Here is a 16,887-nt window from a genome sequence, read left to right as displayed (position 1 = left end):
GTATATATATATATATATATATATAGTTGTTTTTGTTTTGTATTAAGCTCATTATTATTTTATAGTGCTGCTTTGATCGCCTATTGACAATTAATATATTTAATAGCTTTAGAATCATTGATATATATATATATATATATTATGTTTATAAAATATTAACTCTAAAAGCATGCTGTTGTTTTTTCTGTGATATATAGGTTATGCATGACTATGGATATGTTGCAAACCAAACATTCGCGCATTAAGAAAGGAACAACGATAAAATAAATTAATTATTTAATGATGTTGATAACTTAAAAAAATCTAAAGAAATATACGTGTAGCTCCTAAATATTATTGACCTATCTTGACCTAGTGATTGGCATATCGGGATTCTAACAAGTTTAACAAGCTTCACACTCTCAGCTGTGGATGCGTTGTAAAAGTGACAGCCAATTCCATTATTTAGTTCAAAGAGCCGTGCAAAGCCCATGTGGCGGTGGGTACTGCTGGCTGTCTACCATTTCTCTAGTCACTAGTTCAAAATTAGGGACAGCTATTCTTAAACTTGGGGAGTCTTTGGCATTACCGTTTACCCCACTTGTGTATAAAATGTCGTCTTTTCTCCCAACTGCAGTCATGTTACTAGAAAAACATAGGATTTTAATAATGGTATTTTATTTTTTAATATAGAACAACGTAGAACGTAAAGGTATTTAAGATTTTTGCTATGTTCTCCTTGTCTGTTGTGTTACAAGATACAAGATACACAAAATAATTTAGAATTTTAAAAGGCTTAGCATCTTTGATATTAAAAAACACACACGCACAAACATAAAAACTGAACATATTTATAAAAAAAGAAGCTAAATGGAACATGAAAGAAGATAACAAATCACACACACATACACACAAAAATCGAACTTTTGGGGTCATGTGTTTTGCGTTAAACTTGTAGGTATTCAAAAATAAACAATGAACTTAAAAACAACGTTAATTCTACTGAAAGTACCTATGGTATATTCCTAAGCCACAAATACAGGTCATGTATCATATATGTAAGTGTAATAATTTACAGATTATAGATTTTGTCAAAGTTTCACTAATATTTTAAAGTGACATCACAACACTATCAATTATAACAATGTAGAGTGCTCCAAGTTCCATCGTACATCACAACACTATCATTTACAACAATGCAGAGTATTTCCAGTTCCGCCTTATAACATAGCACTATCAATTACAATAATGCAGCGAGTGTTTCCAACTCCATCGTACATCACAACACTACCAATTACAACAAAGCAGAGTGTTTCCTCCTCCATTCTACATCATAACACTATGAATTACAACAATGTAGAGAGTGTTTCCAGATCCATCTTCAAATAATTTTACTACCACTATGTTATAAACAAGGAACAGTGCACATTTGATTCTTCCAGATTTCCTCGAAGTAAAGAAATGAGCTCTTACGAAATAACTAGTTTTTCGTAATAAAAGTTATGTAAAGCTCTTTAACAATGAATGTAACAATTAAAATGTTAAACTGATCATCTCAATTTCAAAATGTTTCGCCGTTGATAGAACTTAATATTTACCCTACTTTATTCAATCTTTTTCGAAGAAACTTCGAGAAGACCAGAGCCTAATAAGTTTATATTTGTAGTTCCGTTGAAACACATTACAAGACCTTTCCAGCCCTTTCCATAAATAAAACAATTTTTACCTAAAAAACAGGCGTCTTCTGAGTATATTTTCATTTTATTTATATCTTTTGGCCATGAAAAAGACACTGTATTCTTGTTTCTGGGAAACCCCCTATTTGTGATGGATCAAAGATGCTGATTTTCCAGGAAAACTTTAAGTTAATCAGCGATTACGACATGAGCGTCTCCTATATCGGAATGGAATTTTGTTTGTTTGTAATTAAGTACAAGGCTCTACAATGGCCTATCTGTGCTCTGCCCACCACGAGTATCGAAACCTGATTTCTAACGCTGACATGCTTCATCCGTTAGTTTAATTTAACTTTTTTTAACTAGTCATACTCCAGCTTGCAGATATTTTTTCACTTAAATCATGTTATAACTAAATGAACGCCCTAAGTTTATTGTTTGCCAAGCGAATCCCTTTAATTCGTACAATTGTACACGATTTTGTTTTATAACTTCATTTCTAACAAATAACGTATGTTTAATTCTACGTTTATCTCATATTATGTCACGTTCTAGGAAGTGATTTTTATCCACTCCAAGTGTAATCATATTTTTGTTTTTATACACTTCTTAAAACAATTTCAATTTTCGTGGTTTTCTTTATTAAAAAAAACAAAACAAAAAACAACTTATTCCGTCGAACAGTGTTTTAAAATTAACATTTTGTCAAGAAAAGTTTCCAAGGGGTTCATAAACAGGGTCGTTATTAGCGGGGAACTGGGACCCATAAAATACCGTTGGCCCCCACGCTAATGCTGTCCATTAACGTAATCTTAGATTTGTTTTAGATTTGGCCTATTACATGTCTCATTGCCCCCCTACCCCCAGTTAAGAAACGCTGAATCCAGGACTGTTCATAAACATGTTGTAAACATACGAGTTTTTCTCTTTGCTCTTTTGTCCATGGTGGTTAGGGAGCTCGACTCGCAGTCTTCGGTTCGTGGGTTCGATTCCCGGTCATTGAACATGCTCGCCCTTTTAGTCGTGGGGTCTTTATAATGTAAATGTCAATCCCACTATACGTTGTTAAAAGAATCGCCCAAGAGTTGACGGTGGGTGGTGTTGCCTAGCTTCCCACCCTCTAGTCTATCACTGGTAAATTAGGGACGACTAGAGCAGATAGCTCTCAAGTAGCTTTGCACAAAAAACAAACAAACAAACTTTTGGCTATACATTTGTAGAATTCATTCCCTTTAGAATAAACAGTAAACGCTTGAATTTTCAACGTTACGTGAATATTTGATCTAAATTTGTCTTCTAACCTTTTCTTCAGGGAATCAGTATGTAATTTATTATTTTCTCAAGGGATTATTCACATTCTTCAACAGTATTCAGAATTCATTAAAATATTAATTATTAATGTTAACCACCCGTTACGTTTAGGTGTGTACATGACAGACTACGGGACGCAAAATACGCATATATATATATATATATTGTGCTAGGTGAATAGCTCTACGAATGACACATTTTGTACTTAAGTAACATTTACTACATATAAACTGTTGTATAAACCAGATTCTGCTCGTCATAAATGCCCTATTTTCGTTTAGGGGACATAAATTAAAATCACGAATAAAATTCCACAAGAGACTGAGGGCATTGTCATTTCACAACATAGCTCCAAAAAAAATAAATATTTATTTTTATATTTTATGTTCAGCATTGCATATTGACTTTGTTCAATTGTTTTAAATAGTATCTTATCAAGATTGGATGGATACTATTTCCTTTACCAGTTTTCGGGTAAAGATACTTAAGGGTTATCTGCGTTAGCCGTTCCTATATCTGAACTGAAAAATTAGAGGGAAGGCAGCTAGTCAACAACACCCACCACAAACTCTTCGGTTATACTTGTCTGACCGAATAATGAGATACGCCGTCACTATTATTAAGAAACTCCACAGAAAAGCAGAGACTATTAGTTTAAATATTTTAAAGTTTTATAGTCGGCATGGTGGCTACGAGAAATCTCCCCCTTATACGAGGACTCTCCCCCTGGATCTTTGTTAATGAGGAAACTACCCAATGCCATTTACAATAATAGAAATACGTTAAAATGTCATGGAGGCGATACATCAAAACTGGCTTATTTAGATTCAAATCTATCTCTCATATGTTAGCATGGAATATCACAGCACTCCTCCAACAACTACAACCCCCCTCTCCCCCGTACAGTTGTAGTGTAAATACATGTTATGTTAACATGGATTATCATAGCCTTACTTTAAGAATAACAATCACCCACCTATTGCTAGACCTACCTAATAAATAATTTATGTAGTATATATATATATATATTATGTATTAAAAAGTAAGTACGTATAAGGTATATAAGGTATGCTACAGGATGAATCAGCACTTGATTATTTGGTACTATTTGTAAGACTTTAGCATAATAAATGAAGCAACGTATACATCAGCGAAAATGTACTTGGCCATGATAGGAGTATTGTAATCATAACAGTGACTTTAAGTGATTACAACACCCTCATTTATGTGATGTTCAACATTTAACAGTGCAAGGACGAGGAATAGGTGGAATATCAAATCTGAACTTACGAGATCCCGAAAATGGTCTAGATCCCCATAAAGTCGTCGCGAATAGAGAAAATGCAGTCGACCATTGGCAAATCAGGGGAAAAAATTTACTTTAGAAACACCTATATTTGTTTTTCCTTAATTTTTTTCGCTAGTAAGGCTCAAAATGTTCAAGTTAAACTGAAAACTGCTGGTTTCAAAGAGAAACATTATTATTTTTTTCAATAATAACGCTTGGATGACACAGGAAGTAAAAGCAAATTAATGAAAAGGCGTGAACTTGTTCTCGCGTCGTATTTTGAAATTGTCGAATCTTACATGTGTTTTATTTTTGTGGTATTAACTACAAAGCCACAAATTACAGTTTTGCGTGATGGATCTGAATGAAACCAAATTATTAAGTTTAGCTCTTTCTATACCAACCTCTGGAACAAACAAATGCGATTTAAACGCCTCAAGTCAATGTACATCAGTCGTTAACGTGCAAAAAAAAAATTATGCGCTTAAGAAACAAGCTCACTAAACACATGAATCCAATGTAAACATAATGATAATGCATAACCACAGAATGATTAGATTGTTTCAAAAAGTGGGAAATGAAAGCAAATTAACTCAGTCTTAGAAATAAAAGATTTCAAATCTCGTGCCATGGTTTGTCATTTAAGTGGTTAAAAAAACACACAGAAGAAAAACATAGTACATGTATCTAACAGATTAAGAAGGCTTATTATTTGTTAACGTAATTCATGATATCGTAACATTCTTCGTTTTTCAGGTAAAGATAAACAACTCGGTGTCTCAAAACTAGTGCCCAAGAAAAACGTTCAACTTCCCTCAAGCCTTTGTTTGCGACACATTCCCCTTTTATTCCTGCTTCGTGCTCACCAAATACGTATACTGTATGACTGATGTAAGTCCCCCAGTGGCACCGCGGTATGTCTGTGGACTTACAACGCTAGAGACTGGGTTTCGATATCCGTGGTGGGCAGAGCACAGATAGCCCATTGTGTAGCTTTGTGCTTAACTTCAAACAAACAAGACTGCTGTAAAATGCATTGTATAACTGCTGAGAAGTGTTCTGTACAACTACTGCTACTTAAAGTCCAGCGATAAATTTGTAATAAAATAAACACTTTAAAAATAAAAAAAGTTTTACTTTAATATTATTAATCTATGACGTTTAATAGACGTATCTTTTCATTTTTCATGCTGTACGATTGACTGGTGACATTATTTAATAAAGTTACCAATGGCTCAGTGATAAATTTGAATGCCTATAACGCTAGAAACCGGATATCGATGCTAGTGGTAGGCACTACACAGATAACTCTTTCATAGCTTTGTGTTAAAATTAACTATGAACAAACAAACTCTAGTAAAGATGTCCCTAGGAATTGACGATAACACATCCAAAGTTTGCCTGGTAAAGTCCAGTAGAAAAAGAAAGAACTTCTCTAAAGCATCAGTTATTTGCTCAGACTATGACAAGATGCCGTGACAGTCATTTGAAGAATCGTCAGTTGGGAAAGTTCAAAGGATTCATTAGTTTTATTCTTTTTTTTTCAGAACCGAACAACCACGTGTGTTCAACGTGCAAGCAGTGCTTCACTTCAGCGTGGCTGCTGGTCCAACACGTGCAGAAGATGCATGGCTTGAAAATCTATGTAGAGATGAACAACGGAGCAAAGGCCTTAGCAGAAGTTCCGAGAACAGTGTCAGCATCATTCTCCCCAATAATTACATCTTCTCCGCCTGCTATCATCACCGTTAGTCGAGAACAGTCTATTCTTCATCCCATTTGCTTGGATTATACGCGAGTTCCAAACCTACAACTACCCCAAATGGCCCTGGATGAAGGACAGTTTGACCCTACTCTTAACACATCCAGCTACTTTCCGCGTAGTGCTGCTAGTCATTGTTCTCGGATGGACCTCTTAAGTGGCCAGTACCACCGACTAAATTATTTCACAGGAATCGGTCTCAGTCCGTTTAACATGCTCAATCCTTTTGATAAAAATTGCTTTGGTAGCCCACGAGAAACTCACGTAGGCTTAGGATTTGAATCACATCTGGATTTTTGCTCTCAGAGGCTGCGGCAATTAGCAGGGGCAAGTTTTAATCCATACCCTGCACGAAACATGACTTCACCATATCTCCAATCTATAACACCCAATCATTCTTCTCCTCACCCCTTTACGCCCTCGAGCATGCCTCAGCCTGTATCTACACTGCTCCTGTCTAAATCATTCTCTCCTTCTCCAAACCATAAAGTTATCCATCAAGTAGAATTACCCAAATTCAAATCTTGTGAGTTCTGTGGGAAATCCTTTAGGTTTCAAAGTAACCTGACCGTACATCGTCGATCTCACACAGGAGAAAAGCCATTCAAGTGCCATATCTGTAACCATGCTTGTACTCAAGCTAGTAAATTAAAGAGACACATGAAAACGCATCGAAAAATTCTCTCAGACTTAGCAGAACCTAACAGACAGTGGCCAGGAAAGTCTACTCCAGATTCGACTGCTAAAGATGGTGGACCTAATAGTTTTGGAGAAGATGAAGATGACCCAGAAGAGCACGTGGAAAACGAGAATGAACCGGAAGATGAGGAAGAAATGGAAGAGGGTTGCGAAAAGACAACAGCAGAAGACTTGACAACAAAGGGTTCCTTAAAGGATTCTTTATATTTCTGTTTTAGAAAGAAAAATGGTGAGAAAAATTCTGACACCGAAAAACCTATGATGATGCCTCAAAAACAAACTCTTCTTGGAGAAGTTATGGAGAAAATTGGACTTGATGACATTCAGCAATATAATGAAGCCTATAGGCAAGCTCTGGAGGAAAACAGAATAGAAAAGTCTCTGTTTAAGAAAGAGAGATCATCCTATGCTTCTATAGTAAGGTCCCCTTCAAGGAAGGCTATTGCTCTACCTGAAAACGGACTGGGCCGACTATCCCGTGAAGAAGACAATAATGCTATTAGCCAACAGCCACTTTGCTTACATCAAGGTGTTTCAAGTGCTTTTAGTAGCCGATTCGAGGATCACAAGCGGCTAAAGCTCGACCTTGGAAATCAAAAGGGAGAGAATCCTTATGCTGGACTTTGGCTTCCTTCTGTAATCTCCAATCATAGTGATTATTTTCTCGGGGGTGTAACCTCTTCAAAATGCGATCATAGTAAATGTGATTTGATTGGGACGACATTAAATCTTCCAGGAACTAGTACCCCAACCTCCACCTTTCCTCCCAAACCTAAAGAGAAAAGTAGAAATGACACGTGCCAGTACTGTGGAAAAGTATTCAAAAATTGTAGCAACTTGACAGTCCACACACGTTCTCACACTGGAGAAAAACCGTACAAGTGTGAACTGTGTACTTACGCATGCGCACAGAGCTCCAAACTGACCCGGCATATGAAGACCCACGGTCGTATAGGCAAAGCAGTGTGGAGATGTCGTTTTTGCGAAATGCCCTTTTCAGTACCCAGTACTCTCGAAAAGCATATGAGGAAATGTGTTGTCAACCAGAACTCTTACCTACCTGACAGAGACACTGGTGCTAAGGACAACAGTACCTCACGAATATTAGTAGACAAGTGAATGCAGTAGCTTTAACAACTGATAGAAGCTCAAACACTAGCAGAACATCGTGAAAACGATAAAACGTTTCAGAACGTCAGAATTATACGCATTTGTGAAATGTTAAATATTTACTATGTTTTGTTTTATACAAGCCCCCAGGGTAGAATGTTCAACAATACTTAGATAAAGATACTTAGACATGCACACGTTTTAGCTAATACAGATTTAAGAACTGCCTTGTATTTCAGATTAGTCTAAACGTTTGCAGAAGAAACATTTGGCCAAATCAAAGGTAACCGTTACTATGGTGACACGAAATAAAGTAATATTGGTAAAGCCGACAGATAATGTTTGAAATATATCATTCAATCCTTATCGTTGTTATCAGAAGTTAATTTTGGTTACGTATTTTTTTCAATTGTTTTCATTACTTATTGTTTCAAACGTGTTATAAAACTGTGTACTTATTTCACTGCTTACCACTATTTCATTCACAGTCAACGGGATAAATTAAGTTTCACTTAGCTTCATTACCGAGTCTAACAGTCAAATAGGCGTCAAAAACTAATTGCTACATTTATCGATTTAATAACCTTCTCTTTTCTTGATATAGGATTTTATGTATAGGTGTTTTCAAAAATGGTAAAAATTCGGATATCCAGATGAATTATACACGTGCCTATGAGTTGGAGGTCAAAGCCTCGTAACTTTATGTGCACGAGTGTGTTGTAAGAGTGACTGGTAAATCCCACTCTTCGATTAAAGTAGCTCAAGAATTGACGGTGGCTGATCATGACTTGCTGCCTTACCTCTAGTCTATCAGTTCAAAATTAGAGACGGCTAGTTCAAATAGTGCTCCTGTACTTTGCATGAATATTCGAAACAAAACCATCTACTGTCAAGTCATAATTGTCTAGGCAATGTTTATCGCTGATACTGATGAAAAACAAACACGCAAGTTAGATTTACGTAATCAAGTTTTCAGGAATAATGTTGTATAAGCTATATTATTTTGCTAAGTCTTTTTTTCGTGATGTTTGGTTTTAAATTTACACATATAGTCGATATTTGCCGAGTTAATGTAAAAGGGTTAGGCTTGAAATTTTTTTGTGTACATATATTTAACTTTGAAGTGTTTATTGTGGAGAAAATCATCAATGAATAAATAACCGTTTACACTACAATCTTCTTGTGCTATCAGTGTAACAGGAAGACAGATTTTTAGCTGTAGGGGTGACAGGGAACGTATACACCATGATGCGTATTAACTGTCGCTGATTTTTGTCAACACCTTTTTGGTGTAGACAAAAATACAACATTTGTATTATCTCTCAGGCTTTTTGCTTTTAGACTGATATACGAACCAGAATAGCAGCTTCATATTCTGATCGCCCCCCAGTGACACAGCGGTATGTCTGCGACTTAGAACGCTAGAAACCGGGTTTCGATACCCGTGGTGGACGGATCACAGATAGCCCATTGCGTAGCTTTGAGCTTAATTACAAACAAACAAACAAACATAGTTTGATCAATCTTTCTTCCGCAAGGATTCGAAATGTCAACACTGGTTTCTAAACTGTTAATAATTCGACAATCCTAGTGCCTTTTGACGTACACTAAAACAGGAATGCCCCTCCCCCTGTAGCACAGTGGCATGTCTGCGGACTTAAACGCTAGAAACCGGGTTTCGATACCCGTGGTGGACAGAGCACAGATAGCCCATTGTGTAGCTTTGGGCTTAACTTCCAAACAAACTAAAACAGGAATTTTTTTATTCCCTCTAAATGGTTTGCTTTTGTCGCTATTTTATAACTGTATATGTGTGGAGATATTTGTAATCTTAAGTAGTGATAAATATCATTTTCTGCTATTCATATTAGCTGCTTACTTTCAGTGTTTTGTTTATTCTCATACATATAGATCTCAAGACCGTGATAAATGTCATTTTCTGCTATTCATAATAGCTGCTTACTTGATCTCAAGACTAACTTTTAATTTTATTATAATTAAACTTGATTCATCCCCAACTTAATTTTTCACACATTTTTCATCTCTTTATTACTGTTCGTTATAATAACAACAGAAGACAACTCGGCTTGATCTCTTATTTTTGACTGTAGTTCTTATACAGATTATGTCCCTGTCAATTTGTCGTAGTAATAACAAATCTGTATTTGAATGTTAAACTTCATAATGAGTTAGTTTTCACATATCACACGAGCGAGCTACATACATTTGTCAATATTGATAATGTTAAATATAAGGATGCGGTAGAAAATTAACAAAATAATTATTCAGATTAACTTAGATATACGAACGTAGTCAACTGTAATATATTTAACCAGTCAAGATTTGTGCTGCATCATATCTCTGATCTCCCTGTTAATAATTAATATTTTATTTTATAAATACTGAGTCAAAGTCAAAGTGGTCAATTAAAATTTAAAAAGGCAAGATCAAAAAATATTTACTGTAGTTGAATATGTATCATAAAGTAGGCAGGTTATTTCCTTAGTCGTGAAATTTGTCGATAACGTATTGCTTATAAATCCCTGTTTCTAACGTACTTTTGTACACTCGTGCATTGCAAAAATTATCTGCATATATCTAGTGTACCTTAAATCTGTCGTTAATTTTGTTAACAACGTCGGTTTAGTACGAATGTGACGGGCCACAAATACGTCACCGCATTGGATAGCTCAATTTAAATATTTATTGTTACGTTAGTGTCAGTTAAACGTTACCATAATAACAGTGGTACTATGTTACCACAGTGACAGCGATGGTACGTTGAACTTTTTTGCTCTGAAAATATTTGAGATTAAGTATTTACCATTTCGTGTAAATTTTACAATATTTTTTATCCCGTTTATCCTAAAGCTGGCTGATTGTTTTTTATGTAAAATTACTTACTTCGTTTGTAGCTGTCTTGAGTAATGTTACGCACGGAATGTAACTTACAGTGTTTGGAAACGATGATTAAGTTCGACATACTTGTAGCGAAGACATTTTCTTCCTCATAGACCATGTTTTATCTGTTTGTCTGCGTAACGATGGTTACTTCAAATAATAGCCAAGTCAATGTCTTGCCCCTCTCCTTTCTGGCAGCTTTCCAGAAATCAGCTATTGTTTTAAATCGACAATTCCTAAGCACACGCTTGAAGCAGACCAAAGGCACAAACGTCATTATCAAGTTAAGTAGTACTTTGTGCTATATACAAATGTTATAAAGATTAATAGCTTTATAAGAACAAATTACTTAAGTAAGGAAAAACAAAAACAAATTTACTAAAAAAAAAATGAAGTTAATTACTCGACTAATTGCGACCTTTCATAATGACACACGTGGTATGTCGAAACTAGTCGGTTAATTAACTTTTGTTAATTTATGTTTGTTTTTCCTTACTTAATTTATGCTTATCAATCTGTTAATCTTTACAGTACAAAAGTTTGTTGGAGATGCATCGGGAGGCTTTATGGTATTTCTCTGGTTCCATCTTTCTCAAGAAAACAACCACAGGTAGATTTCAAAACATATGCTTAACTTCTTCGCAATGATTATTTTGGTTCAGAGGGTCCACTTTCTTAACCACGTTAGTCCTGATTAACATAGGGTGAGCACGCTATGTTTTACGAGATTTTGCACTTCTACGAAAGATATTGCATTCTTTCTTAATGGAAAAGTTGTATCTTTTCATTCTATACCTTTTAATAATCACACCGTGTCAATAATTATCTACAGAAGAAGAAATTACATATCCCTCTAGCCACCGATTGTGTATTAGAGGCATTTTACTATTTTAGTCACGCGTAAACCGTAACCCTAGCTCTAGGCTTTTCCAACATTTCCAGCATGCTGTCATGTTAAACTTGTATTAAAGTTTTTCTTCATTACCCATTTAAGCCGTCTCCAGCCATTATTATACGTCAGTATATGATGACCACCAACAGATGGCAGTGGTATTGCATTCATTGGGAAAATAAACACGTCAGTATATGATGACCACCAACAGATGGCAGTGGTATTGCATTCATTGGGAAAATAAACACGTCAGTATATGATGACCACCAACAGATGGCAGTGGTATTGTATTCATTGGGAAAATAAACACGTCAGTATTACCACCGGCTGATGGCAGTGGTATTGTATTCATTGGGAAAATAAACACGTCAATATATGATGACCACCAACATATGGAAAAAAATTATTGTTTTCACTGGAAAAATAAATACGTCAATATATGATCACCACCGATGACGGCAGAGGTGTTGTTTCCACTTATGTAATAAATACTCCAATAAATGACCATCACAGACCGACGGCAGGGGTATTGTTTTTACTAAAAAATAGGCACATCAATATTTTGTTATAATTCAAAAAATTGAAACAGAATCACAATACCCGTAAAAAATATACACAAAACGTGTTCAATATTATCATTGTACACAAACGATAATTGATATATTATGTAACAATGCATTTTATTTAATCTTATATGATCATTACCTACCGACAGGAGGGGTATTGTTTTTACTGAGAACATAAGCAAACACTTCCCAAGGACTATTTATTTAAATTGTGGTGAATGAATTTAAATGTGAAGGTCATAAAGAAGGTTAACCACTTCTTTGTGATGGTAGCAAATTGGTATTTTGAAAAGCAGACAAAATTCGAGAACAATCTAACAAGTTAGGTGGCCTGTTTAGACACCATATTCTGATTGACTGCCTCAGGACAAGGGCGGGTTAGACAATGAGGTCTTAGGGAGTGGATGACGTCATGGGAACAGGTGGGGGCGATTACGTCATAACTTCACGCAGTGCCACCAGAAGACGTGGGATGATGTCATAGTGTCACAAATTGGAACTAGAGGGTGCTACTATTTTAGAGCCACAAAGTCGTACCACAGGTAACAGCTATATTAGTAGGGAGGGGGTAATGTCATAGTTCAATACCACAGTGTCGGATACTATATATTAACGGTATTACTAAGGTTTTACACAAAAGTCTGCTACTATAGGCAGATGTTGTTACCAAGGCTTATAAGTGGACGGTGTTACTATGGTTCTATAGATTGATACTATTATTATAGTCGGATGTTGTTACTAACGTTTCTATAGGTGGTTAGTGTTACTAAGGGTTGTGTTTATATAGGCGGACGGTGTTTCTAAGGTTCTATCCAAGGTTTCTATAGATGGATGGTGTTAGTAAGTGGATTATGTGTGTTTTACAATGGCAGATAGTCTCGTAGGATTCCATACAGATTTTGAGTTATGTTTATAATACTCATTTATATATTACTTGTGTTTTACAAAGGCATATGGTGTTTCTATAGGTATGGAGTGTTACTGAGTTTTATAAGAAGATGGTTTCACTAGGAATATTTTATGTATCTTACAAAGGCGGATGCTGTTACTAAGGTCAGACAGTATTACTTGGCAGATGCTGTTGTTATTGTTCTATATATGCATTGTGTTACTTATGACAAATTGTTTTTCAACCTGTCATTGATGTTTAAATGTAATTAAAGTCTTATACTGTAACATTTTAGTTTTCACATACATATGCTTTACAAAAGCGGATTGTGTTACAAAGGTTTTGTAAGTGGGTGTTCTTACTAGGCGTATTGTGTTACCATACTTCTGTTGGACTGCATACAGATTTCAACTTGTCTTAACTTATTTTTATGGTCTTAAATTATATATTTTATATGTTTTACAAAGATGGATGACGTTACTAAGTGGATTGTGTTACAAAGGTTCTATAGGTGGATGGTCTTGCTAGGCATATTTTGTATGTCTTACAAAAGCGCATACAGTTACTAAGATCAAACAGTATTACTAGGCAGATGCTGTTGTCAAGGTTCTATATAAACACTATGTTACTAAGGCAAATTTGTTATCAATGTGTCTCAACTTGTCATTGATGCCTAGATTTAATTATATATCCTATGACAGTTACTTTATAGTTTTCACATACATATGCTTTACAAAGGCGGATTGTGTTACTAAGGTTCTATAGGTGGATGGTCTTATTAGGCGTATTGTGTTTGTTTTACAAAAGCGGATGTGTTACTGTACTTCTACAGGAGTGCATACAAATATCAACTTGTCTCAAAATATGTTTGTAATTTTCATTTATGTATTTTATATGTTTTGCAAAGGCAGATGGTGTTACTAGGTGGATTGTGTTACAAAGGCTATATGGGTGGGTGGTCTTACTAGGCATCTTATGAAGGCAAATGATCTTACTATAGTTCCATAGGGCGGCATTCACATTTTAAGTTGTTTCATCTTATTTTTACAATTTTCACTTACATATGTTTTACAAAGGCAGATGGCGTTATCATGTGGATTATGTTACAAAGGTATATAGATAGATAGTCTTACTAGGCATATTACATGAATCTCAGAAAGGCAAACAGTGTTACTGTAGTCCTATAGGGCTGAATACAGATTTCAACTTGTCTCATCTTATCTTTATAAGCTTCAATCGCATATGTTTTACAAAGGCAGATGATGTTACTAGATGGATGGTCTCACTAAGGTTCTGTATATGCATTGTGTTACAAAGGGGCAAATTGTTTTAAACATGTCATCAATGTGTAGACTGAAGTATATGTCCTAAATAAAACCAATATTTTAAAGAGACAACTATTATAGCATATTATGCATATATATATATTATATTAGTTGAACTATTATCCATCTATAAAACACTTCATTAATTCATTAGTTTTCCCTTCCATATCTACTCAAACTTTTTTGCATTTCCTGTCATTTTTAATTTCTATAACTAGCATCTATTTGTCCTTAAAAGGATGCTTATTTTCATTGTTAGCTTTATAAGTAACTAGAGTTTAAGGATCTATGTAAATAATATCCTTACCTTTTATGTATTGTCTAGAGCTTGTTTCTTTTGAACAAGCTGGCAGGATAAAGAGGAAAATAAGTCAGAGGGCGCGAACATTTTCAATTGTGGTAAACTCGGACATATGACTTTAGTGTTATAAGTACTATTGAACCACTGAAGAGCCTGTGAGCAGATAGAATTAGAAATAGATGGTATAATAGGCCAGGATTTATTGTGAGATTACGACACTGAAATATACACTACTAGAGATAAGGTGTGCATAGATATAGAGATATTGAGTGGAGACAAACGATGACTTCCTGCTGACTTAAGCTAATAGTCAGGTGATGAACACTACTAAGGCAAAGGATCAAAAGTCAAAATACTAATACTCCTAAGCATAGTGATACTCGACAATGTCAGCATAGTAATAGTACTAAGTGTTTCTATAGTTTGAATTTAAAAAAAGGCCTTAAGCCTAACGAGAGTACTAATAAGAGTACGAGTGGTAGTCATAGTAGCAGTAGCAATATTGCAGAAATAAAAGTGAAGCAAACAGTATTAAAGCAAGGCAAAATAAAGTAGACAAAGAAAATTTTAGACCGACACAAACAAACTTGAAACTTTCCTATTTCTACATTACTGTATGTATATGTTTATAGCAAATATGTAAAAATTAATGCAGATAAAACCTTCAATGATGATTTAGCTTTAAAGGAAACAGCAGATTGTCAAGGTCAAGAACATTGCACCATGTAGCAATTGTTGAAGGATAACTACTCTTGTTTAAAGTCCCGAGACATTTACAAAGTGTGAACTTAAATGATCACCTTTTACCCAGACAAACAATTTGACCACAAGTCCTCTAGATTGGTCAATTCAGATGACATAATGTGATGTAGTAGGATTATTGCATAGCTGTCTGTGCAAGGCCTACTCTACATCATTACCTTGTAAACTTTATATAAGGATATAAGTATACATAATGACTATCCTTACCATGCTGTGACTTTATACTAAAAAAATCGATTTCATATTTTGGATATGAAATGAAAAATTTGCAATTACTTTTATGTACTTTCCAATCGATTTCGAGCTTCTAATGGTTTCATGATCTGTGTTTTGAATTGACATTTTAAACTCTTATTCGTGTGATTTTGTATTGAAAGTGTATCTGTGTGGATATTATGTATGCTAATTTAAATATAATATTGTAAATTTGAGTGACTGCTTACGACCACTGACATCCAAAACACCTAGCTCAGTCACATGATGTTTAATGGTTGGATTCTTTTGAAAATTTGGGGGTGTGAGAGCATAGTTCAACTTACGAGGATGGTGGACTGTTGTGTTGATAGTTTGTTTTTTGTTTTGTTTTTTTAATTATGCACAAAGCTACACAAGGGCTATCTGTGCTCTGCCCACCATGGGTATCGAAACCCGGTTTCTAGCGTTGTAAGTCCGCAGACATACCGCTGTGCCACTGGGGAGCTTGTGTTGATAGAAGACAGCAATCAACAAGAACGAATTCTTTCCCTGAGAGTTGTTATAAGTCATGTGTCGGTAAAAGAATAAGAGTGAAATGGTGACCCAAGCCTTATAACAGAGCTTAACTTGAAATTTAGGGTAGTAAGACTGAATGTAAAAAGGTGTAAAATATGTTATTATTTTAAATTTATGTGACCTTGTATGGGAGTTGATCAAAACTTAAGAATTAAGCATCCTGTCTTATCTTGAGTTTAAAAAACAAGAGAGAATACACAGCACAGTTCACAGTCAGAGAAGCAATAGTGACTAGACAGACAATAAATAACTTGATAAGACAACAAATATACGACCCTACAATGAATAGAGTTAGTTTGTCATGAAATATTTTAAACTTTTATATTTACATTCCTGTATCAAAAAGCAAAACTAGCTATTCTAGTGCCATGGAAACATTAAAAGACAAGTGTCATAGTAGGTTTATTAAAACTAAAATTGTCCATAATCCAATGAAATGCTTTCAAATGAGTCAAAGGTACTGATAGTGTATTTTAAAAATACACAAAAGCTATTTAGAGTTGTTGATGAAAAGATAGAAAACAAAATTTATATTCTAAAATATATTTTTGGGTTGCGTAACTTTTAGTATGATTACGCAGTTCCATTTACTTTCTTCTGTTAAATTATGTTAATAAAATGTGTGAAAGTTGCATATGGATTTGAGTCAGTGTTT

General features: G+C 34.9%; 1 protein-coding gene across 1 annotated transcript in view; it reads left to right on the top strand.

Annotated features, from left to right (window-relative positions):
* Positions 1-7,834, top strand: part of LOC106456840 (B-cell lymphoma/leukemia 11B-like) — an 18,719-nt gene extending 10,885 nt beyond the window's left edge. The window contains exon 3 of the mRNA XM_013916207.1: positions 5,802-7,834. Coding sequence (XP_013771661.1) covers positions 5,802-7,834 — 2,033 coding nt within the window. The remainder of the gene's footprint in view (positions 1-5,801) is intronic.
* Positions 7,835-16,887: the final 9,053 nt, after the last annotated feature.

This window comes from Limulus polyphemus, unplaced genomic scaffold, assembly GCF_000517525.1.
Source record: "Limulus polyphemus unplaced genomic scaffold, Limulus_polyphemus-2.1.2 Scaffold263, whole genome shotgun sequence".
In the NCBI taxonomy this organism is placed as follows: Eukaryota; Metazoa; Arthropoda; class Merostomata; order Xiphosura; family Limulidae; genus Limulus; species Limulus polyphemus.
This window is presented reverse-complemented; position numbering and strand designations above follow the sequence as displayed.